Source organism: Cottoperca gobio, chromosome 13 (assembly GCF_900634415.1).
Source record: "Cottoperca gobio chromosome 13, fCotGob3.1, whole genome shotgun sequence".
NCBI lineage: Eukaryota > Metazoa > Chordata > Actinopteri > Perciformes > Bovichtidae > Cottoperca > Cottoperca gobio.
In genome coordinates, this window is record NC_041367.1 from 7,475,037 (window position 1) to 7,500,988 (window position 25,952).

Sequence of the window (25,952 nt, forward strand, 5' to 3'; positions counted from 1 at the left end):
TGCACTCTTTAGCTATACATAAAGCCATGTGTGAGTGTGTGTTACCCAAGACAAGAGTCATGTCATCCAATTAACCCACCGCCAAAAAACAGAAATTGTAGCCGTTGTACATGTGGTGCATTTACAATACATGTGCTCGTATTTTATTCCTACATACGGAAGAGGCTGACACCCTGCAATAAGAGACTTCCTCGGTGACAGGCAAACTCGCCTCTTTACGTCTCCCCTTTGGTGCCGAGTCAATCTCAGAGTTGCCATGCCAACAGATTGGGGGGATTCCTTATTCTGATCTAGGCCACTGTGCACACTAATACTACACACATGTGAGAGCATGCAACCAAACAAATACACATGCACACCTTCCATGAGGGAAAACTGTTTATTATGTTTCCCTGTCTAATCATGGCAGTGCGGTTCTAAAATGTATGTGTGTGTGTCCCTGAAAGAATACAGAACCATGCAAACCTGCAGCATCAGACATCGACCCGAGCAAAGTACACATACTGACACACGTAAAACAAAAAAGACTCAACACACCGGTGAAATTTGAAAACCTTTGTAGGAATATGATTTAATTTTTAAACTCTTAATACATTCATACATCTCTCAATTAGAGGAGCAGACAGTACGTGTGTGACATCTGAATGTGTGTTTGTCTGTGTATGAAAGGGTAGCATGTTGGGGGTTCCAGCTGCCTTCTGCACATCTGCATATTTATCATGTGCTTACAAAATGTGATGGAGACACATGAGTGACAGAGACAACATGGGCAGAAAGACACAAACTGAGTGTGTATACATGTCTGAGTGCATAAAAGTAGTATCAATTAAGCCGTATGTGTACATAGGTATGTACTTGTGTTTACATAAACAATAGGGCTTAAACTGAGATGTTTTTTTTACTGGATCGTATACATAACTCACAGATAAAGGAGGATCATTTTGAAATCCTTTGTTCATAATTTCTGGTTAGTCTGTAAACATTTCAACAGTATTTTACTGAAAATAAATTGTGTTAGGATAACCTGTATAGGTCCTGATAAGAAAACTTTGATATCCCTTTAAGAGGCATGAAAAATCACATTAACAGCCGCTTTTGTGATTACAATGAAAATGGGTTTACGGACTTGTAAAAATAAGTAGTTTTCGGTGCCCTTTGTGAGTGGATGGTGTGTATCTGTGAGTGCATCTATGTTGCATGTATGTGTTCATACATTATGTATATATGGAGTTGGTCAAGTATGAGTTTGTGTGCATGCATGCTTACATACATGTGCAGTAAGTATGCCTGCATATGCTGTGCATACACACCTATAGAATCACATATACATAAGTGTAATTATGGATTTGTATCAGGCATGCATGTAACCCTGCATTACTGTTTGTGTGTGTATGAATACATGACTGAGTGTGAGTATGTGTTAGTCGCTGTCTTCTCTCTCCTTGGTCTCAGCCAGGGAGCTCTCATCAATATTCTCCAGGCTCTCGGCACGCTGGAGGCTGAGGTCAGACAGTGGGATGTTGGGTAATGTAGTCTGTTCAGGGTAGAGCCAGGGCTTGAAGCCAGGGTTGTGTCTCTGCTTCCACTCTGAATACTTCAAACAGGCTTTGTTGATCTTCTTCATCGCCTAAAAATAAATGAATAGATATCACAAGTAAGACTACGTATCCGTTCATGTTAAAAAGGAAATGATTGTACTTAAATGCACTGACAATATTTATTCTTTGTCAATGCTTAGATAAGGCAGACATGACTGAACTCAACAGGGATGAAGAATAGTGTGTATAATAAAAAACAAAAAACTTAATTCAATATGACTATTGGTTTAGAACAGTGGTTGCTGGTGTTAGCCCTGCTGGTGTTAGCCCTGCTATAACGTTAGCCCTGCTATAACGTTAGCCCTGCTATAACGTCAGCCCTGCTGGTGTTAGCCCTGCTGGTGTTAGCCCTGCTGGTGTTAGCCCTGCTGGTGTTAGCCCGTGTTAGCCCTGCTGGTGTTAGCCCTACTGGTGTTAGCCCTGCTATAACGTTAGCCCTACTAGCCCTGCTATAACGTTAGCCCTACTAGCCCTGCTATAACGTTAGCCCTGCTATAACGTTAGCCCTGCTATAACGTTAGCCCTGCTATAACGTTAGCCCTGCTATAACGTTAGCCCTGCTATAACGTTAGCCCTGCTATAACGCTGGTGTTAGCTCTGCTACTACGAGCAGCCAGAGTGCAGCTCGTCTGCTGCTGGTCCAAGTCCCGACCAGAGTGTTAGTGTTTTAACATTAATCAGATTAGTTTTATTCATGGTGTATCTTTGGAATAACATTAATGCTTTCAAACAGTGGTGGCTGAGGGGGACGGCGCTTGTTTTTGTTTTTCAAGCAGCACTTTATCCCTCAGCAAAATAAAAATCACAATGTTAACTATTCAAACGCACTCGACTCGTCCTTTCAGCTCGTGCAGTTTGGCATGTTTCCTGCTGTAATGCAGCTCGAGAGCCTTTTCCATGACCACAAGCATGTCCACACAAACACTGGCCTTTTACTTCCACAAAGAAATAATCGTTCGTCCATTTCTCCTGGAACATTCCACATCCATCTTTCTCTTTGTTACACTCGCCATGCTGCGTCCGCTTATGTCAATGACCGTCTCGTTTAATATTGAAGTTTTTGACATGACAAGACCACGTGATGACATGTTCCGCTCGTGTTGTGTTCAAGGACCCTGACCTTGGCCAGGAAAAACAATCAGTTCGCCGGTTATATTCTATATCTGACTAGATTTGGATTAATGAATTTTTTTGGAGTAGATTTTTTGCGTGTATTTATGAATTACCTCACGAGCCATACACACAAACGCCCCCCAAAGACACGTGAACGCCCCCTTTCTAAAATATTGCTTCCAGTGCCCCCGACGTACTCTGAACGCCCTGGTTTAGAACATTATATCAAATGGTCATATTTTTATAGTATGAACTGTATTTTGAATTATAAATAAATCCTGACTAATACATTCTATAAAACCAGTCATCAGGATGGTTATTTTCAGTGAGATTTGTTTGTCTCACTGAGCAGCTATTTTCCCCTCCATCCCAGACTTGTTCCAGAGAATCTTTGCCTAAATCAACAAGTAGGCAAAACACCCTCAAACACACAAATACTGAAAACAGTATGTTTCTGGAATGTGTAAAAGAGATTATAAATTGGTAGTATAAATGCCTGTGGATTAAAGCATCACGCAACACACAACCCACTCACAGAATCTGTATTAATCTGCACGTTACTTACACGAGGAGCAAGAAAGTGGGAAGACTTGTTGACAACCCACTTGGGTAACGAACCTGAAAAGACAGACAGAGTGTACAGAGGAAGAAGGTGAAACGTGTAAGAATGATAGTAAAAGAGGAAGAGGAGGGTGGGGAAGATATAAAGGAGGGATTTAAAGTTTGCTTTATTACATGTCATGTCATCCAGGATCAAAGTGGAATTTTGTAATTTGCTACTCACAGCAACACACATTACAAACCAGTGAACACAAATTAGCACTTGCATGCAGGAGTGTGACAGTAAAGAAGTAAATTAAAGGGAGACTCAGATTAATGGAGAAAAGGGAGAGAGTGAGGAGGCAGAAAAACACTGTCCTTCATATGGTTACTATGGCAACTTGTTTTGACAAAAAGGCAGGAGAATTAATCATTCATTACAACTTTGAGCATGCGTTAAGCAACTGGATGTATGCGTGTGTGTACTTCTATGTATGCCTCTTCTGTAGGAGTTTGTCCTTGTGTGGTTGTTCTTCTGCTGTGGATTGCCTTTGTGTGTGTGTGTGTGTGTGTGCGACTTACCTCGTGGATCTACCTGGGCCATGTAAGTGAGGGTACAGTGGTTGGTCGGTCCCTGGCTCTGGATCAAATAGCCAGTCTGAATGGACACAGCTCGTACCTTGTCCTTTTTAGGAGGGTATTTCTGTAGAACACACACACACACACACACACACACACACACACACACACACACACACTTCAGTGCAAGTACCAACCTTGAACACGACGGCCAGTAAAATCTTCATTATTTTATGGTAGCTCCAGACTTAAATAATGTAAATGACGCAAACATTAACCACACACAGAGAAGAAAATCAGAAATCACAACTACTACAAAAAACGTTGAATTTAACTCTTTGTGTCCATCTGTCAAATGGTCGACATACTTTGTGCAGGGTAAGCATTGGGATTCTGGGGTGTGTGTGTGTGCTGTGTTTTTCTGCTGCCAGTCAATCTGATTTTCTGCTTCAGTCATCTTTCTGAGGCAAATCCAGTCCACACTACTCTGTGAATAACACCGCAGTAAAAGCCCACTGCTGACTATATATCTAAGATTATTATTCATGATGATAAAGTACAGCACTGGTTAGCCTGTGCTAATTGGGACAGGCACACTGCGGCACACTTAAGACGCACACAAGAGCAGCAGTCAGCTAAAGAACATTTTTACAGAAGAGAACTTCATATTAAACTGCTTAATCATTGTCCTACTATTTGACTCATATGTGCATGCACCTCTCTGTAGGCATGTGTGCTGAAGGAGAATGACAGCTTTAGTGAATCCTTACATCTGCAGGTTTCAGGGAAATTAGGGACAACATTATAATGTTCTGAGCTAATGCCTTAAGAGAGACTAGAGGATTTGAAGCATTAGTCACCAATGAGGTCTCTCTCTAAAGTCTTCTTGTCACATCCGTCTTACCAGGAAACTCCATATCTGACCTGATAATCAGTAAATGTTTTACACTTACTATAACTTTGTGTCTTTCGACAGACAACATATTTTGTCTATATTAAGTCACAAATAAAAAAAACACAGTTTACAGCTATACCAGCATCTGTGAGGCTGCACTTACTGTGTAGGCAGAACTGTGCTTTGTGTGGCAAGTGTACCATGTTCACGTCTTAGATTAGTGTGTTAGCATGCTAACATTTGCTAATTAGTAACAAATACAAAGTACAGCAAAGTGAGGCTGGTGGGAATGTCATTAGTTTTGCAGGTATTGTTAAAAAAAGAAATGGTATCACCAAAACCGTTTTTTCATCCATCCAAAAATAGCCCAGCCATCCCTGGAGCCATGCTGCCAGTGTGGCTAAAAGAGTGCTCAATAGATTAACTGATAAAGTATTCATTAGCTGTAGCCCTAATATGAATTCATAAGCCTCACGTGCAAGAACAAGTTACTCTTAAGACAGTTACTACGGGGCAGTGGCAGCTGGATCTCAATGGCTGATGGCTGAGAAAGCAGGCGGTATTTACCACGGGACAGAGCGCAGATGAACGTATAGTTAACTGCAGTACAAGTGGACTGACTCCTGGCAGTGGACGTGTGAACTCGGCACTCTACTAAGGATCCCCTTAAGCTGCACTCCACAAGCCAAGCTCTCAAATTCTACTGATTATACAGAGTGACCTTGGCTAATCAAACACAGAGTCATGCACACACATGGAAACAAAAACACACACACACACACACACACACACACACACACACACACACACACACACACACACACACACACACACACACACACACACACACACACACACACACACACACACACACACACACACACACACACACACACACACACACACACACGACATCTATTATGTTCATAGCCACATATTGATGCAGGAATGCGGAAGGGGAGGCGGAAGTCAAGGGCTAAGAGTCACATGAAAGGCCTTATCCTATCGTAAACATTATAATAGTGAGCGAAACAGAAACAGTAACAGAGAGGGAGGAAGGGAGGGGAAAGACAGAAAAGATAGATTGAGGGGAACTACCACAATAGTTTGAAACTATTTTGATAATCAATTAATCTAATAAGTAACTGTTCTGCCAAACATTATCTGGTTTCAGATTTTACAATTGCTGCTTTTCTTTGTATTATGTGATAGAAAACTGAATATATTTTGGTTTGTCAGACAAAACCAGCTGTTTACAATATTGCAATATTTTCAATAATGAAACTAATCGGTTGTTAAAGCGAGGTGCTGAGTGCAAGCTTTTACACAACATAGTTCTTGTCCTCTTCTTCCTGTTCAACAAGAAACACAGATTTAGAGCCAAAGTAAACGCTGAAGTTTCGGGCCTGATTCCAAACTGAATGTCACTCACTTGGTCTTAGTGTTCTCTAATCAGTCTTTATTTTAGTGGACTTTGGCATTGAAATCCCTCAGGTCCTTACAAAGCAAGACTGGAAGCTGAACTCAAAACAAAATGTATTCAACTGAATCAAATTATCTACCTTCACTTTAACTGAAGCAGTGCAAGCACACAGTACATCTATCATTCTCCCAGCCAGGTAAAAGCCTTTAGGGCAGGAGGCACGGGGGTAAACTCCCTTTACTTCCTGGATGCAGTGGTTGTTTTAATTGACTGACACACGCACAGTGTGTCAGTTTGTATTGCACACACAGCTGCCTTGCCACAAATATTCAAGGATTTCATTTCATACAGCACAATGCCCTTAATCTTTCTAAACTGGACCAACGGTCACACGTCGGCTCACTTGATGTGCACTAATTTCAAAACAGGCCATGTAAACACATGCACCTTTGAACACATATGCCGAGAGTTATATAGGGGTGAATGAGTGGGGGCCCCAGCTGAGCATGTATTAGCCGTGTGTGTGTGTGTGTGTGTGTGTGTGTGTGTGTGTGTGTGTGTGTGTGTGTGTGTGTGTGTGTGTGTGTGTGTGTGTGTGTGTGTGTGTGTGTGTGTGTGTGTGTGTGTGTGTACTCACGGGATGTTTGACAGAGTAGTTCATGATGATGTAATCTTTCCCCATTGGTAGCCAAGAGCGAAGTGTGATGACATCGCGGTTCCGAAGAGGACTTGGACACTTCCCTGTGCACACATAAGATAACCTTGAAGTAAACATTGTACGGGATCAACGTGCACTTTGTGTCTGTGCTTCACTTCACAGAACCAAATCCTATTACTGACATATGAACGCTTTCTGTAAACAGCACTAGAGTGTGTAACATACATGAGTAGTAACCAACATCCGCATTGACCGTAAGCTTTCCGATGTCGAAGGTCTCAATGACGTTTGTGTCCCATTTCCTTCTGTATTCAATATCATGAAGAACGTCATACATGATCTCAGCCGACACGTCCTTACACACCATCCGACACTGAGAGAGAGACAGAGACAGAGTTCATTTTTAGGCAATAAAGAAAATGTATAGAGCTAACATAAATTAATCATAGACTAAACCAGATTTATACGTAATTCATGCTATTGCACTTATCACGCAAAACATTTCAGAGCTCTATCCGAAGCTATGAAGTAAGAACATCCATTAGATTTGAATGAAGCTGCATCCCAGAAATTCACAGTGAACTGCTGTTGTTGCGGAAAGCTGCAGTTTGCCGCTATTCATGACGACAAAGTTGGATTTGAAACAAAAAACAAACCCAGGTCAAGTCAACATCTACACTTAATCTGATGTGCAAACAGAACAAGTAAATTAAGAGGATGTATCCCGCACACACTCGGGTTCAAAGAAGCACACGCAAAACTGGCAACTGACGTGTAACCGATTAGACATTTGGTGGTCAGAAAGTATCAGTGTCAGAGAGCAGAGTAAGAGTAAGAGACAGTACGTGTGTGAGTGAGTGAGTGAGTGAGTGAATGAGAGAGAGAGAGAAAATTAGGAGAGACTCAAGAGACAGGCCACAGATGACTCATTATTAGACCTGAGCTCTAAAATGGAAAACAACACAATGGCCGTGTACATACACCCCGTGTAAAAGACATGTCTGCAGCCCTCGGGTAAAGCTGTTACTACAGTTACAATTGCCAGGGGGAATTAGTCTTAATAATAACAAACAAAGAAGGACAGAGCAATGGAGGGTGAGAGACACAAAGAGACACTAAGAGCAAGTGAGAGGCCAAGATAGACAGAGAGAAAAACAGAGCAAGAGAAAACTCCCATTACAAATCAGTCCAGAAGGGTTAAAACTACGTTTCTTTACCTTGTTCCTTGTAGGGCTTCAGTTAAGAAAATGATCAAAACATTTATTCTACAGCTGTCTTTGGTGTAACAGCACAAAATATGCACGTTCCATTTAAAAACTTGTTATCTGAAGTGCTCATTCATTTGTGGATCTACAAAACCCTTTACTAATCACAGACTTGTGATTCTGTCATATGAAAGAGCTAAATAACATGACTAAGGCTCTACAGACACGCTAGCAGCTCTATTTAGGCACAGCAGTGCTACCATCAGTAAGCTAACATGCTATGCACAATACTAACATGTTTAACATCTTACTTTAGCATGTTAACATTTGCTTATTAATGGACCAACTCACTGACAGACATAATGGAAAGTCACCATTTCAGTAAGACCCACATTAAATGTAGTCAATTGTCCTGGGACCAGATATCATTAGAACTCTTAACATCCCATTTTGGCCTCCAACCCACTTTCAAGCCATTTTATTTTACAAACTCTAAATCCAATCTGGACATGTACAACAGCAGCCCTGTGTGCACTTGCATGTGCAAGCTATGCACACTTGTTGCTGCTGCTTAAATCAATTTCATTTATATATCCCTTAGACATGGCCAAAATATCACAGGGCTTCAAACCCAGCCACACTGAGGAACAAAACAAAATGGAAAGTGCTTTATTGAAAAGGCCATTCCCACAAACACAGCCCCCTCAATGTGAACAAGGAAACGTGGATTGGGTGCAAATGTGGAGCCGGGCATCACCTGGTCAAACCTAATCATTAGTTTATTGAAGGACATCATAGGAGCTCATTTATGTTTCTATTTAGGAGATAAGACAGATAAATGATTTTGGGGTCAGATACTGGTACTCATAATATGGATAGCCACTGAAAATGTCCTTTTAGAGTACTTACATTGTATGCATCTCATATGCATTGTAATACATTAAATAAGGTACACCTGTACACCCTAATGCAATCCAATACAACTCTTCCGTAATAAAAATCCACTTTTATGATGCTTACAATGTTCATTTTTGTTGGTGTTGATTCAATTACATGTGTTGGCATTCGGGTCATAGAAAGTGGTAGTGTTGTATTGGACTGCATTGTATTCAGAAGTGTTTCTGATGTAGATATAGATACTTTATTAATCCCAAGGGAGATGTCGGTGAATAGTAAGGACAGAAACATCTCTCAGTATAATGTAGGCCTGTATAACTATGACCTCAGTAATAAACATATAGTTTAATTTACACATTTCTGACAAGGTCAACAAAACAGAATGTTATGCGCTAACAATAAAGTGGCCGCTGTGTGTATAACACCATTAAAACTAGCTGAATCTTAACCAGCTACAACACCAAACTGTGTCTTACACTTTAATACAGTAATATTCCAATAATACTATCGCACACTCTGAAAGGAGCCGTTCTGCAAAAGCGGTTTTTTTTTATTAAGCGTTAATACTTCTGCATTTTGTATCATTTTGAATACAAGACTTGTATTAGTATCAGAGTATTTGTACATTGTGGTACAACTATTTTAAGTAAAGGATGTCATTCAAGTCAGTCCATCTGATTACAAAGACAAGCCGACTGTTTAAATGTGGTTAGTTATCGTAGAGTTTTCTGATAGTGAGCCGAAACTAATGCAATGCCAGTTTATTAAAGACACAGCGGCAGATTGGCATTACAGGGAAATAACAAAGCCTAGAACAGAGAATGCTCGATGATTCCTGTCGACAGCAAGGAAAGAGACATTTTGCTTATTAGGCTCAGAAATGACAGGCTTGTTTCTGACTCTTCAACATGAACTCTCTAAACTGGAACTACATGAACACATACCGGTTCATACAGTATAATGGGATGTTCTAAATAAAGTGTACATTACCTGATACAACAGATACTGCAAATGTTATATGCGTCATATCTACAGAAAGCAACCATAAGCAAACAAAAGTAACAGTGTACCACTATCAGTAGGGTGTCATATTTGATATCCGTGCGTGTGTGTACAGAATGGCAGAGGACTTGGAAGTCAGAAAAGACCAGGGCGAACAATGGATGTGTTGTATCCACAGGCAAACTGAAACAGGAGGAGGAGGAAAAGAAAAACCAAATGAAGAGGCGACAAGAGAACTGTAGGCAGCGAAAGACGTCCAGTGCAGAATGAAGACATACGCCAGCTAAGTACACGTGTGCGTAATTCCATTAGATCCTAATTCAGTGAAGTCAACAGATGAAGCAAGGAGAAGGAGATAGAGAGAGGCGGGTGAAAGAGAGTTCAGAGATAAAGCAGAGATGAAGGGAGACAAAAACGAAGACAAGTAGATACACAATCAGTACAGGGTTTGGTGAGTCTTTTCTTCTTGCCTGGTATGAGTCCACAATGTGCCCACCGCCCACTCAGATTACACCCAATGACCTCTGACCCCTGCACATCCAACCCACTCCACCTACTACTTATTCTCTCCCTTATTCTCCTGTCTCACCCACTCTCCCTGCCACGTTCTTCCTTTCCCACCCTCTCTCCATCGGTCCCTCCAACCCGTCAACTCTCATCCTTCACTCCTCTGGGTGCTGATACACAATTGTGGAAGACAATTAGGAACAAAAAAAGAAAATGGAGGAGTGCGTGTGTGATTCAGAGCTGGTCTTCCCTGTGTGTCAGATGGGGAGAAAGCAAACGCAGGTATGTGCTTGTGCCTGGCACTGAGGCAGTCTGACAGTTTGTTAACCTGAAACACACACACACACACACACACACACACACAGTGTGTAGTCATGTGCTGACAAATGATATGATGTTGTTGATTACGACAGTTACAGCTGTGATTACGATGCGATACATGAATATAACAGTGGCACTGATTATGACGAAAATGATGGTGCTGATGATAATTAGGCCGCTAATGATAATGATGATTGCCAATCTGTTCTTTCTCTCACTCTCTAATTTGGATAAAATCACTTTTTCTTTACTGATATTAATGCTATAGTGAGGAGGTAAACAGGAAATGAGGAAGAGTCTCAACACACATCAATTATTCGACATGCATCAGCACAGATGCATGCTTTTATTTTGTCTATAAATAGAAGAGCTGCATCTGTGGCATCACTGTATGCACCTACCCTTACCCACACCACCTCTGGAGGGTTTTTTTGTCAATTCTCCTTTGCATTCCTTTGTATTATATGTTGCATCTTTTCAAAATGTGTATACGTTTCAATAATGAAACAAACATTTATGAGTATGATCCATAAACACCACCTACTGTATATACACACACACACACACACTACAATTAATGTAATCGGTTTGTAAAGAGGACTAAATGTGCCATGTCAGTTTGGATGAAATGAGTGGCAGATTGGCTGTGTGCGAGACTGAAAGAAGACAAGAGGTAGAGAATAGTGTTCCATACGGAATAAAGCTCCTGTAACTGTTGTATTTACATAAAGATAAAGTGGAAGGTATCCCTCCAATTTTATCATTATGTAAATACGACAAATGTGTGTCTGTGTGCACTTTCTACTTCTGTTTGCAGAGCTGTCCTGGGGAAACACACCTGTCCTTACCCTCTGCTACACACACACAGACACACACATTATTCCCTGCTGATGCAGACATGATACACCTCTCCTTAGGCACACACAGGACATACCCTGAGGAATAAAACCGTTCACTACACACAAACACCTTGCCTCACAGATACAAAAGATACAATACATACTGTAGAGGGGGCTGGGAAAATCCCTCTGCTGTTGTAGCCCCTGCACACCCATATGTACACATCCCCACACCCATGCAGGCACACACACACACACACACACACACACACACACACACACACACACACACACACACACACACACACACACACACACACACACACACACACACACACACACACACACACACACACACACACACACACACACACACACACACACCACTTTATTTAACAAGTAAACACCTGGTGGCTTGCAAATGCACGTCAGACCAGGATACACCAGCAGGAAAGCACACACACACACACACACACACACACACACACACACACACACACACACACATTTACACAGAGGACTACGTGTTTGGTTTCTATCTCTATATAATGGGACAATGTATGCCAGAGTAAATTACAGTAATCACATTTTTACGACGGGGCAGATCAGAAAGTACTGGAAAGGTGGAAGCAACCTCCCAAAAACTGTCAGCTGTGAAACAAAATCTGTCTTAAAAAGTGAAAGTGACAACACTACAAGAGACTTCGAGCCAGTTAAGCACCAAATTGCCAGCCAGTCAGGTTTGAGGCTACAGTGCTGACTGTAGTGTGCTCTGGCAGAGTGAACTGCAAGTTTAACAGTGATATAATAATATCCCTTTTATTGATTCATTTTCACAAATTCCAGGGTGCTGTAAATCTCAATTCCAACTCCCAAGATAAACATTCACATTTCAGACAAACTGCTACTTCACTAGATGACAAAGTGTACTCATAAAGTGCCTGTCACGTTACGGTATTACTGTATTAATGTCTAACTGGTGCAGTTCTACGGCTGGTTTATCATTTAGTTAATAAAATACCTACAAGAACCGACAAATAACCACCAGAAGTTATCAAAGTCCAACACATTTTCTTTAACCTGTCATTAAACCCAAAGATATTCAATTTAGAATCATATGAAACTGAGAAAAGCAGCAAATCCTAAAATGTAGGAAGCTGTAAGCACCAAATAAAAACTTTAATTCATAACTGAACTCAGTGATCTATGTTCTGTCTTTTGCCCATCAGCTAATTCAGTGTTGTTTTCAGTCAGTTCTATTGTCTATTGTACTATTTCAGCCTTTTCACTTCCCTGTGCTGTGCTAAATGAATGACAAACTTGTGTGCAAAACTAACTCCACAGAAGTGAACAAAGTAGGCTGACAAATTATATCCAACACTACCGAATATTCTTTTGGATAGAGACTGGAAAATAGTTTCACTGGCAGAATATAATGGTGTCTCTGGAGCATTAAACCTGCCTCCAGAGGTTCTCACTTCTCTTTAGCATCGGGGATTTCTTAAAGCGTGCATCGGGCATACACTCACAACCCTACCACTGTACACATTTATAAATAGAAGAGCAGCAGGATGTGTTCACTAATCTGTGATATAAAAAGGAAAAAAGTTACACATTGCAGGATGTATAGTTGCACTGTTATCATCATATTGGGACTATTAAAGCCATTTGTGTGTGTGTGTGCTGGACAACATGGCATGCTGTGTCATCTCAATACATTTCTTTGAATGCAATAAGCTGTAAATGGGTTGGAGAAGCCTCTGCATGCAGCAAAGGGCAGCAGTTAAAGCATGTCAGCAGTTTGAATCATATGGGAATTTAGAACATGCACTCCCCTGCCAACTAGATTATACAACGGTTTCTTTTTATATCCCATAAGAAGTGAGTACACAGATCACATGCATACTTTGCTGTATTTTAACATATTCTCGGGACTTGCAGTGTCTTCTGTTTCATACCTGCGGAGGTTAAACAGTCTCACCTTCATTTTGTGGATGGACTTCCCCTCCTCCAGACACTGGGTCAACACCGTGATGCCACCCTTGTTGTGGTTCACACTCCAGCCTTCCTCGCACAGACACTCCGCCTTGAAGCTGGCGAACGCCCGGTCGTCCGGGATGGTCACAGTATGTCCAGACATGGCTTGTTACCAGGGGGTGGGGGGGGGGGGGGAGGAGGTGGAAGAAGATAGGGGCTCTATGAGACTACTGTTGGGCCCGGGAGGAGACACGTTGAGCGAGGGAAATGAAGGGAATCAGAGAGCCAGCCACTCTTGTTCCTCTCTTCTGTGGGAATAACTTGTCTAATTCAATATCCTCCTTGCACGAAGATGTTGTAAGGCTGCACCGCGTCTTGTGGTGATCAGTGTGTGTGTGTGTGTGTGTGTGTGTGTGTGTGTGTGCGCATTCAGGGAGGTTCAACAACCGCAATCCACCCTGCACAAACTAATCCCACAGGGAGGTATAGGCACAGACTCACACAGGTGAGAGCACACAAAACATAAGGCAAATAAGTCGTGGAATAGATGAATCAAATGTGGCTTTTGTTGATCACGGTGGTTGAATAAGTTTCAGCCCGGTTCAGCAGTCCTCAGAAACAGCCACTCTTCAGACAAACCATATGTTTCTGTTTCCTCTTGTCTCTCGCAGTGTCTCTCGCAGTGTCTCTCGCAGTGTCTCTCGCAGTGTCTCTCTCTCTCTTTCTGTGTCTTCCTCTTTATCCGTCTTTCCCTACGCGTGTCTTTCTTTTACCCACTCTCAATTGCGGTCTTCCGTGAGCTTATGGTCATTTGCAACGACTCTCCATCGCTGCGTCGCTGCTGTGGCAGGTGGTGGAGGAGATGCGGTGAGAAATAAGAGGAAGAGGGGGAGGTGTAGAGGGGAGAGGAGGAGAAATCAGGCTGAGCAGGCAGGCGACGCAGGGACTGCTACAATGGAAACGCCTCCCTGTGCTGCCTTTAGGTGCTCCTCGTAAAGCTCTAAGCTCTGCGTTAAAAACATTATGTTCATTTAACTTCTTTTCTAAAGCTATTGCTGAATATATCCTTGCACTTAATAGTACTTTATATGCCTATATTTATGTGATGTAGCTCATTTAAAAGACACAACAGCTGAAATATACTGAAAACAGCTGGTCATTACAACAAAGACATTATTCCACATCTGTATGGGGTATTAAGTTTATAAACTGCATCTTAACTCTATAGCCAATCAAAGTTAATCAGAAGCAGACGGCAACATTAGCATATCCTGTTATTAACATTTTAGCATTGGTACACACCAAGCACAGCTATTAATGTATGTCATGTCCACATGAACTTATGTGAAAACACAAAATGTGAATATAACTTAAAGCTGACTAACTGTTAGCTGTTATCTCATACTAGCACCACAGTAGGTTACTAACCTAGCATATCTTATAGACTATTTTGTTAATGGGAACATAATAGTTTTTGTTGCACCAACAGTAATGTAAAAGTGGTGTAAGAAATCATTCTAATTAATGGTACATTCATTTTCTAATGTTCATACAATTGTCAAACACATTTCTTTCTGTATTAGTTATGGTAGATATTACCATTAGAGCTGGAGGAAAGTTGAAACCAGCCAAGGTGTAGCGCAGACTTTGGAAGCAGATCTGTAATGAAGGTTCAGCAACAGGCTCACATTTAGTACATTTTTCATGTCAAAAAAGTGCCTACCTGTTGACCAGGAGGTCAGTCATGGAGGAAGAAGAGGCCTAATCCTCTTTCATGTGATGTCACAAGATCTGTGTAGGCCTAGTGTGCAATTGCCAAGTACAACACTATTTTACAGCATCCATTTATGAATTAATTTATAATAAGAAGCTGCATTTTTACGTAAAGCTTTAAGATAAAAGTTATTTCTGTATGGTATGTTTATCGTTTCGATATTAACGACAGTATTTGAACGCAACCCGCGCTATCGCACCAAACACGCGCACCTTTTTGCAAACTAGTTAGTTCACAGAGCAGCGGGGGCGCGCCTGGCTCCTGTTGGCTGACGTGTTAAGTATTCACCTGTCTTTTATACTGTTGTATATTGTGCAATATAAATTCAAATTGACTTGACTTTCGACCATGCTTCCTTATGAACTGTTCAATGCTGGAGTTGTCATAACAACAAGGTGTAAACTCAAATAAACTAAATATATAAAGATGTAATACAACAATATGTGTGTATGTGTCGATGTGTGTATCTGCTCTGCTCAAATTCTAATTAAATTAATTGTGTGTGTGTGTGTGTGTGTTTGTGCGTGTGTATGTATTTATGTATGTGTGTGTGTGTGTGTGTGTGTGTGTGTGTGTGTGTGTGTGTGTGTGTGTGCGTGTGTCTGTGTGTGTGCGTGTGTGTGTGTGTGTGTGTGTGTGTGTATGTGTCGATGTGTGTATCTGCTCTGCTCAAATTCTAATTAAATTAATTGTGTGTGTGTGTGTGTGTGTGTGTGTGTGTGTGTGTGTGTGTGTGTGTGTGTGTGTGTGTGTGTGTCCAGGTCATCACTTATATTCCCTCACTCTGCTCTCCTGACTCCACCTATTTTTCACTCAGTTCATCATTTTTCTGTTCCATCGCTCTCCCTCCTTTAATCCTGGAGTGTGTGAGCCCATTATCGGTCTCCTTCACTCAATTTGATCTGTGTGTGTTCTCACGACATCGTCAGTCCAAATTAATATGAAGTGCACCTTACATTTTCTTCTTAGAATCACATATGTACGTGTGTACATATATATATAAAACATGGATAGACAGGCAAGTTTTTTATGTGCTATAATGTTTTATGGTGATTAACAGGTAGGATGTGTGTATAGATCCAAAGTGCTGGAGCCTTTGTCCTTTACGTGTGATGCCTTTCTGCAAAGCATGGACTTTACTCTCTCTCTTTGCACAGGAGCATTACAGCTTTTTTATGTTCTTTTATTGAAACTGTCTTTTAAATAAACAGGGTGAATAAAACCCTGTAATAGCTCCATGTTTCCCATTGCTGACCCTGACCTCTGACCTCACAGGGTAGTGAGAGGAAACCTTTATCACCAGGTTAATATAGCATCACATTTTCTTTATCAAAACTTTAAATATCCCACAATGTATGTCTAAAACAGTGGATTCCAAACTGGAGGAGGCTCATCCATGACCATGTGGGAAATATGTGGAGTGAAACTTGAGTTAAATAGACTATTTCCACAGCAGACATTGCTACCTGTCAAACACCGGTGTAATCATTAACATACATTGCAATGAATCCTACAACAGAGCGATGGTTATTGTTATTAATTCCACCTGTGATTTGAGTCAAAATGTCTGCTGTGTAAAAGATCAGTGAATCTGATTCATTTTGGAACAATAAGGAAACAAGAGTGCTCTGATGATTCTGGTTGGTAATATATATTGAGAAAGCAAAACAATATGTAAAGTGGTTTAAAGTAATATTATGTTTAATGTTTGTTGTTTTTTCCTTCACTTGTGATATCCCACCATGCTTGTGAACGAAGACCGCTGTGCTGTACCATTTCGGAAGGACTGTGTTAGGGGAAAGAGAGTTATAGTGAGTGTGGGGTATATAAATGTATAATCTGTGTATATGTGATGAAGACATAATGGATGCATAAAGATATGTTCAAAAAAGGCTTTGGAAACATATCGACAGGTTGATGTGGATAACTTCAGCTGTGTTTGTTGGAGATAATGGATGTGTTGTCAGGTGTATACAATAGCAAACCCACACTGACATTTAGATGGGATTGCCGGTAAAAGGTGCCAGTGGATTTATGACGGCAGAGCATGAAGTCCTCTATGATTCATGTCTGGTGAGCCACAGTAAGCCTTTTGCCAGCGCACAGCATACCCGTCTAATAAATTGCAGCCCACTCTTGTATATGTCAGAATTGTTTGGCTTTGATTGTATTTCAAGAATAAGAATTGAAATCTGGAATTATTGGACACACATTTTACATTTATATAGTTTGGTTGTATCTTTGTATATATATTTTGATTTTAGTGTCAAATGGAATTTGAATGTGTAATACTTTGTATGTTTCTGACAGTTGAGGGAACATCTTTTGTGTGTGAGTATGGGCACTTTTATATGCAGGTGTGTGTGTGTGTGTGTGTGTGTGTGTGTGTGTGTGTGTGTGTGCGTGTGTGTTTCCTGATACTATACCATTGACATCATTTCAAGTCTATCAGGTTTTCCACAATGATGTAACTTTATATCATCTGTTCTCTCTTTTGCTTTCACAACAATGCAGATCACGTACAAACAATAACCCACATTGCGTTCGCATTGGGGAGAAGAGTGACACTTGGCATGCACTAATCATTTATTTCCTTCTCAACATACATGATTCTAAACAAAAGTGAACAGATGAAAGAGAGGGATATTGCGAAAGACAGACCTTTTTAAATAAGATAAAAGGCACACTAGTGATAGAAAAAGTAATGATTAGATTATATATCACTTTTATATAGCAATGCAAGCAAAGCAGAGTGCCCCATTGAGAAAATTAACCTAGGTAAATGTGCATGTGATTACAGTTATAGTGTTGCAATGTTTACATTTACAACTTTTAAAGCTTTGTTCATCCAGTCTAGAATTGTGTTGTGCTTGTGTTTGCTGATGAGAATAAACGATTTTCCAACTATTTTTAATAGTATGTCCCAAACTGAAGACATTTGCTGAAGATGATGACATGGGCCTGCAATGGCCTGTGTAGCCTACTATACAGCAGCACTGAGCTTTGATGCCATCTGGCGGCCATGATGAACTTATCAAATGACAAGTACACTGACAAAACGACTGCTTGTGCCATCACATGTCAGTGCTGTTATTCTCAGGTCCTCTGTATACTACAGGATGTACGAAAGCACCAGAAATATGTCCTGTCCAATAGGCCTACAGTAAATAGGCTCGCAATGGGAAACCAAAAGAAAAACTGTGGCATCAGCTCCTATTTGGAAAACTGCCGAACAGCATCAACAGCTGTATTGTACTATGTTGTACTGAATAACCAACGCAGTAAAGCTATCCTGTAAATCAAGCGGGTATTTGACACACGTGACAAGCAATCGTTAGCGCTTGGCAACATTAGGAGGATCAACAGCGAGCTTATTATGCCAACATTCTTTCTTAATGTGGTAAATGGGAGTAGTTCGCTTTTCTAAATCTGTCTCGTGCACCTCACTGCAGTTTAACTTGATTTAAGCGAACACGGAAGTATGCAACAGACACCTGACCGGACATAGAAGCTTCCAGTAAAACACCACTTCCCAGAATGCACCGCACGTTCCGGTGACATCCACGCTACGATGAGGTGAAACGGTTGTTGTCGTCTCGATGGTTGAAAGTAGCTGCTTGAAAATTGAGGTATAACAGCTGTTACATCGGAATTAACGCGGTGTCCCGGCCGGTAGGGTGTTCGGTTCCCTCTGGAGTTACTGCCAGAGTAAGGGTTTCATCCCCCGCTTCGTTTTCGGTGAGTTCATCGCCATGTTATCATCTGTTCCCACCAGGCTCATTGCGCGAAGGTCGCGCAGCCTGTCACCGTGCAGCCGCGTGCTCCAGACCAGCGCAAGCGGTGCTGCACGCCAGGGCATCCGCGAGAAACCTGCAGAGAACAACCGCAACCCCATAGTGTCCACCTCCAGGGTCTCCAGGACGGGAATTTTAGCTGAGGAGACCACTGTTACCAGTGTGAATCCATCGGTGCAGTACCACCATCTCGCCCCTAGATGGCTGTCCAACCTGGAGAACCGCCGCAACTCGTGGGCGGCTCTGGCCAGCAGAGGGCGCAACAACAACCACTACTGGGAGGAGAGCGGCGGAGGTGAAGGTCGGGGGACAGGTGGAGGAGCCAGCCGGACAGGAGTGGCTTCTGTCGGTGTGCTGTCTGCTGCAGCCATGGCCTTCTGCCTGAAGAAAGATTCTGATAACAAAGGTAGATACACAGACAGACACATTAACAAAAGTATAATACTGGTCAATGTGTGAGTTAAGAAAATATTGGGGAATTGGTTTCGGCTTAAAAACAATACCGACACATCCTTAATGTGCTTACATGTTCTGTATTCTTCTTGTTTAACGTTGTTTTGTATCTGTTTTTGCACTAACAAGGTGATTCTCTTCTGGAGGCAGCGAGGACCAATAACTCTGAAGATGTGGCCAGGTACACACACACACACACTCTGACTCTTCTTGTGTCCATAGTATGCAATGTTTGTCCTACTTTTATACCGAATACATATGCTTAAAAGAACATATTTCACAGACCTGCATACACCACAACACCTCGCACATCTCAGCATCATAGCATGGAGACGCATCGTTGGCTCTCTTCATTGTCAACCACATGATACAAGGAGGCTACTAAGTGTAGTAAGGTTGTTGTAGACATTACATAAATTATGTGGCATGGCCATTTTTGCATTTTAATAGATGCCAGAAAACAGAAAATACTACTTTTAATTTGTCATGATGGCATTGGACTGTATGAAAAGGAAATTATTTGCAAACAGTTTTGACCTGAACCTGTCATTTGGGAGGCTTTGGACCAAACTCAATTTCTAGACACCCTAATTAAGAATTATGAATATTGGTTGATGTACATTTTCTGAAATTAATGGCGGAAGTGGAGCTGTAGTTTTGACTCTGTTCCTGCTTAAGAGGAGAAAGTACCTGGTGGATTTGTTGTTGTTCAGCTCAAATTTATAAAGATACTGTATGTCCCGTTATCTCTTATTTCTTTGTTTGTTAAAATCAGCTGTGAATCAGCAAAGCTTTGTGATATTGATGTAACGTCATATGACTTGGATTTTGGTTATTGTAATTGTTAAATTTATACTTTATTTTTGTCTGTGCTAAATTTAAATGTCAATCATATCTATTGTGTCAGAAACCATAACTCCTTCCACTCATTTTAGTATTATAGTAGTATACATTTCAAGGCGTTGAGGCAGAAATACTGTGATGCCTAATTGTATCTATCTCAGCCTGGACTCGAATGGGCTCTGGTTAGTAGAAAGTGGAGCGTGTTTCTTTTCCCGTTAGATCTTTTGACTTTTTTTTTTCCACTTGCTGCTTTTCTAAGTGATCCATCATCTTCTGATATTTAGTGTTTTTCAGATCTCATAGCTTTGTATAAATCACAGATCATCTGCTCAGGCCAGTTTGTTTCTAGAGCAGCCAGGATCATGTGCAGGTATGAAAACACTCGTAGGTGCAGTCCCACCAATCACCACCAGGTGGAAGAAGAGGCGCGTCTGTATGTGTAAACGTGTGTTTGGGATGGATGTCACACTCAGCCACTCAGACCTCCATTCCAACAGTGTGCCTTGATTTGTATTCCTCCCTCTGATTTGAAGCTTTTAAGATATATTTATAATATATATATTTCACTTTACATTACCTTTTACTTATCTTTTCTAACTCGCAGATTAAAATGCCTCTTACTCTTGAGTCTGTTTAAATTCCCCTGCACACTCGGAGACAGTCAACCAGAGCCACCCAAGAAAAAGCACGTTAGGTTTTTAAAGTACTTCTTGGTCCCATATGTTCTGCTGATTTAATATTGCATTACAAAATCTTGAGTAACTATGAAAAGAGACGGAAGTCAACACACTGTAGTCACAGGGTCATGGTCCTAAATGTGCTGTGGAAGTTCTGCTTGTGACACAATAGAGTGCCGCAGGGATGACATATTTTTGTAGGCCAACGTTAGCATCGCCCTGGTTCCCTCAACAAAAAGCCAATGAGATTGTTCCATTTGATATTGGATTATTGCAGAAAATAAGATTATTATTATTATTATTTGACAGATCACAGATTAGTTGGTTACATAAAGTAAAGACAAACACACCACTCTTCATAGTGGTGGATGGTTGGAGCAGTCGTGCTGCTCACCTTTGGGCAATAATCATATTAATGTGTGTTAAGTGCTAGTGTGTGTTGTTGAGTATTTGTATCAGTGTACTGTATATGAGCACAGCGTACATGTGTGTCTCCATGTGTGTCTCCATTTGCAGGCTTGGGTTACCTGTGCCCATGTGGCAGATGGTGTAGGTGAGAGTGCAGTGAGACAGTCGGCCAGTCAGCAGGTCACAGATGTGTTAAGTGCTTTGGTTCAGTTTCTAGAAGTGGTAGAGTGTCAGGGTGTGTCTGCTGAGAGGCAGTGGAGAGGATAGACGTCTCGTTTTCACACCGACTATAAAAGCAGATGTGCTACAACTGAATCATTATATAATCTTCAGATATCATTTAACACCCGAAGGTGCATATAAAGTGGATTTTCTGTGAGACCCAGGCTTTATCATGAACAGCAGATTCCACTGAGAAGGGTTCATGTAGGCTGATACTGAGACTGCTGACATTCTAGGGATTGAAGCTTCTTTTAGTTTATATCTTGTGCTTGTATTGAATCGAATCTTGTATTTGAAGATTTGAAGAAGTTCAATGAGTTGATATCCCCCCTTCCAGTTGTATTGCAGCCTAGCTTATGAAAACGCATCTTGTCGCTGTGATCCTGTAGCTCACAGTAAAACCAACATTGAAGATAGTTTTTAGGTTGGTAAACCCAATCTTAAGGTCTGGTTTCATTGCATGATTTACATACATTGTTGACACTCTGCAGTTTTTCCCTGCCACAGTGGAAGGCAACATTTGCTGGACAATATTTTAAGTTTTATTGAAGGACAGGGTTGCCAGATACTTCAGTCAAACACTTAAAATGGCAAAATTGTAAGCATAGTTTCACCTCTGTTTGTAGAGATGGCAGCTCCGTTCCCTCCTCATTGAGCACAGTGCATCTAAAATGCTGTTTCCTCCTAATTCTGCCATGTATTTGTAAAATGCAAGATCTCCGGTTTACTACAATGTCCCATCTTTAACGTCACCTTTAACTTAAACAAGTACTGCACCCTGAAAAGCTTGGATGTGTAGTGGTGAGCCAGATTCTTTACCCAAACCTTGATACTGCATGCAGACCAAGCAGTGAAAACAGAGCCAGAGAGCTTCAGAGCTGAGTGCAGACCATACAGAGGCCACTGTGTTGACTGTAAACACACACACTGTCTGCCTGCGCAGCACATGAGACGACAGACGGATCACTTACACACACACACACTTTATAAGGACTGTGCCACTCCAGTACCTGATGTCATACCCTCAGGCAGAAAACTGAACACACACCTGGCTTACACACACACAGACACATTAACTGGTCAAGGTGTGTGTGTGTGTGTGTGTGTGTGTGTGTGTGTGTGTGTGTGTGTGTGTGTGTGTGTGTGTGTGTGTGTGTGTGTGTGTGTGTGTGTGTGTGTGTGTGTGTGTGTGTGTGTGTGTGTGTGTGTGTGTGTGTGTGTGTGTGAGAGAGATGGGCTGGTTTCATGCTGGCATGTCTAACAAGGCAGGTCTTTGATACAGTCACACACACACAGCTGGTCAGCCATATCTCTTATTTTCACATTTGTGCATTCTTCCTTTTTAAGTATGAAGAAATCTTTATTCTATCATCAATATAATCTTTGTGTTAAGATGCTAAACAACACCTTCTATAGGCCCGTCACGATAACTTCTTTTGTCAGACGATATATAGCCCCAGAAATAATTGCAATAAACTATATTATTGTCATTTTATGCCTTTTATAATATAATAGTGTAATAATTTAAATAGTCTTTCAAAGAAAAATTAACTTTTAATTCTTAAGAATAGTCCAACATTAGAATTTAAACATGAATAACAAATTAAAAAAAGAATATCCTAACTAAATAAAACCACACAACCAAAACATTAACTAAACTGGACTCGCTGCCCTCCGTTCATTCTGGCATCGTGTCGACTAAAATGTTGGCGACAGTCTTGTGTAAACAAACACGCATGTAAACACGACGGGGAATATCGAGCTCAGCAAAAATGATCAAGGTCATGTCCATATATCCTACGATAAGTCGATAACATCATTATTGTGATGTCCCTGCCCTCCACTATATGTTGATGTTCATGGTGATGGGTTAATGTTTTGTTTCTTTTCCCCATCAGGCTGGTAAAAGAGGGGGTCGACCCAAACCACCTCCACCGTCTAGGTTGGACCGCTCTCATGGTGGCTGCCATGAACCGACAGCACAGGTCTGTGTGTGTGTGTGTGTGTGTGTGTTTCATAGAAACTAAACCCACTGAACACATCATGTGTTTTAAAGTTCTGAGACGCCCTCCCTGGTGAGCGTGTGTAACAGTAATGTAGTGTTTTGGTATCGCGCAGCTGTCTGCATGAGTTAGTGTGTGAGCATATGTCATCCATGTCCCCGCTCTAGTTGTTACAGTAGGTCTTCAGAAGTGCAAAGTGCGACTTTCAGACTGACAGACGGTCTTTCCCCGTTCCCCCATCTCTCTGTCCTACAAATTAAATTAGCCTCCTGGCCCCCAGAACACACACAGCACAGAGAGGGGCCGAGGTTAAGGCCGGGCCAAATCCAATTTACAGGGCTTTTTTTTTTCATCAGGACTGTGTGGTCACTTTTTTTTTTGTTTAAGGCCTCATGTGCCCGTGAGAAGCGTAATGTGAAATTTGACTATGAATATAGCGAATTTCAAATCCATGGGTTATAGTTGCTCCCTCCTTACGTTTGTAAGATGCCACTGAAACATTTCTCCTTTTAGGTTTAGAACTGAGTGTGATTTAGACACTTTGTTGGAGAAGAAATACAAATAATGTTATGTTTCTGCATTGGAGCGTAAAATGTGTCTTCATTTTAGATTTTTTATTTACTTTATTTTATAATAATGTGTTCAAATACTCCGACCGATTACCAAAATGATTGTCAATTAACTTTCAACTTATATATATATATATATATATATATATATATATATATATATATATATATATATATATATATATATATATATATATATATATCTACTTTTTTATTTATATATATATATAATTGACAATAATTTTGGTAATCGGTTGATAGTTCAAGTCATTAATCAAGAAAACAAAGCCAACCGTTGGCTGGTTTTAGCTCCTTAAATGTGAGAATTTGCTGCTTCTACATGATCGTAAATTGGATATTCTTTTAGATTTTGGCAAAAAAAAAAGATATTTGTAGTCTGTCATACATTGTTCTGACCTTTTTATAAACAATAATTAATCGTAAAAATGTTTTAAATGAAAATAATTGTTAATTGCACACATGTCCGGTCATTGTCAGAGACGAATACGATCATGTGCTTTGATTATTCCACTTTGTGGTGATGTTGGAGCTACAGTACGTCTTTATATTTACATGACGTGTGCTGAGTGATTGTTGGTGTGTAACATATTGATGTATGTGTAATGTGTTTTTGGATACAAATTTGGTTGTATGTGTGTGTTTGTGTCTGTACGCACCGTTCATGTGTATGTGCCTCTGCACTGTCGTGTGTGTGTGTGTGTGTGTGTGTGTGTGTGTGTGTGTTATGAGTGCTATAACTCAGCGAGGCAGTGACACTCCTCTGTGTTTAATCCCGTCTTCCAACCCCCCAGTGAGCCGTCACTGCTGCAGGGAAGACAGAACATCGGTTCACACACATCAGTCACACATGTCTCACAAACACACACACACACACACACATGCTCATAACAACACACACAAGTGAGGACGCAGGTGTGAATGCACGCACACACAAAAACACACAGACGAGGGGAGTTTATACCAAATATCTTACAGGCCAACTGCCTATTACTCAGTCACACACAACTTTATTTGCAGCCGTTAAGTGAAAACACAGAGAACATTACTCACGAACAAGGTCTAGCCTGTAGCTAGAATGTCAGCATGGATTTTATTGTTGAATAACTTCACCCCTCCCTCGCACTGTATTTATATTTTCCTGGACCAGAAGTGATAACGGTGTTTCTGGAGACAGAAGATTTCACCACAGTGCTGTTTCAGAGGAAGCTGTGGCGTCCACCAGGCAGCCTCTCTGGTGTTCAGGGGTCGAGGTGCGGCTGTGTGAGAGAATCAGGGGTGGAGTAGAGGGCTGTGTGTAAGAATTGAGGGTGAGACATGGGGGGGGGGGGGGGGAGGCGTGTGTTTGCTTAGCTTTGATGTGGGGCTAAATCAGGGAGGCGCAGGGCCTGGCCCACTATTTGCACTCTTTAACACACAATACCCATCTCCATCTCTCTTTCTCTCCCTCCATCCCTCCCTTGCTGCTTTCACGTGCACAATGAGCGCTCAGCCGAGTGTAACGCCTGTTGACCGTTCCGACCTGTCGGCCGAGTGACTCGATGGGAGGCAGAGGGACGAAACGAGGGAAAGCGGAAGGCCGATGGAAGGAGAGGATGAGTGGCTCGTTGGGGATAGAGAGAGGAGAATAGTTTAAA

General features: G+C 41.3%; 2 protein-coding genes across 2 annotated transcripts in view; one reads left to right on the plus strand and one right to left on the minus strand.

The window, feature by feature from the left end:
* Nucleotides 1-540: 540 nt before the first annotated feature.
* stard10 (StAR related lipid transfer domain containing 10) lies at nt 541-14,458 on the minus strand. The gene is made up of 6 exons (XM_029447203.1): nt 13,559-14,458; nt 7,032-7,179; nt 6,786-6,889; nt 3,834-3,954; nt 3,277-3,329; nt 541-1,627 (listed from the first exon to the last, which is right to left on the minus strand). The coding sequence occupies exons 1-6, from the start codon at nt 13,715-13,717 to the stop codon at nt 1,421-1,423; spliced, it is 792 nt and encodes a 263-aa protein (XP_029303063.1). The 5' UTR covers nt 13,718-14,458; the 3' UTR covers nt 541-1,420.
* A 4,075-nt stretch (nt 14,459-18,533) lies between these two features.
* The window catches only part of clpb (ClpB family mitochondrial disaggregase), a 30,638-nt gene continuing 23,219 nt past the window's right edge, over nt 18,534-25,952 (plus strand). The window contains exons 1-3 of the mRNA XM_029446293.1: nt 18,534-19,528; nt 19,705-19,756; nt 23,624-23,710. Of these exons, the coding sequence (XP_029302153.1) occupies nt 19,081-19,528; nt 19,705-19,756; nt 23,624-23,710 (587 nt within the window). The 5' untranslated portion in view covers nt 18,534-19,080. The remainder of the gene's footprint in view (nt 19,529-19,704; nt 19,757-23,623; nt 23,711-25,952) is intronic.

Bases quoted from the DNA above. Each gene is read 5' to 3' on its own strand.
- stard10 (XM_029447203.1), bottom strand. From the start codon at position 13,717: ATGTCTGGACATACTGTGACCATCCCGGACGACCGGGCGTTCGCCAGC. The intron at 3,955-6,785 runs GTGAGTACACAC...TGTGTTCTACAG, and splicing joins ACTACTCTGTCAAACATCCC to AAATACCCTCCTAAAAAGGA. The intron at 1,628-3,276 runs GTAAGTAACGTG...ATTTATTTTTAG, and splicing joins CCCACTTTCTTGCTCCTCGT to GCGATGAAGAAGATCAACAA.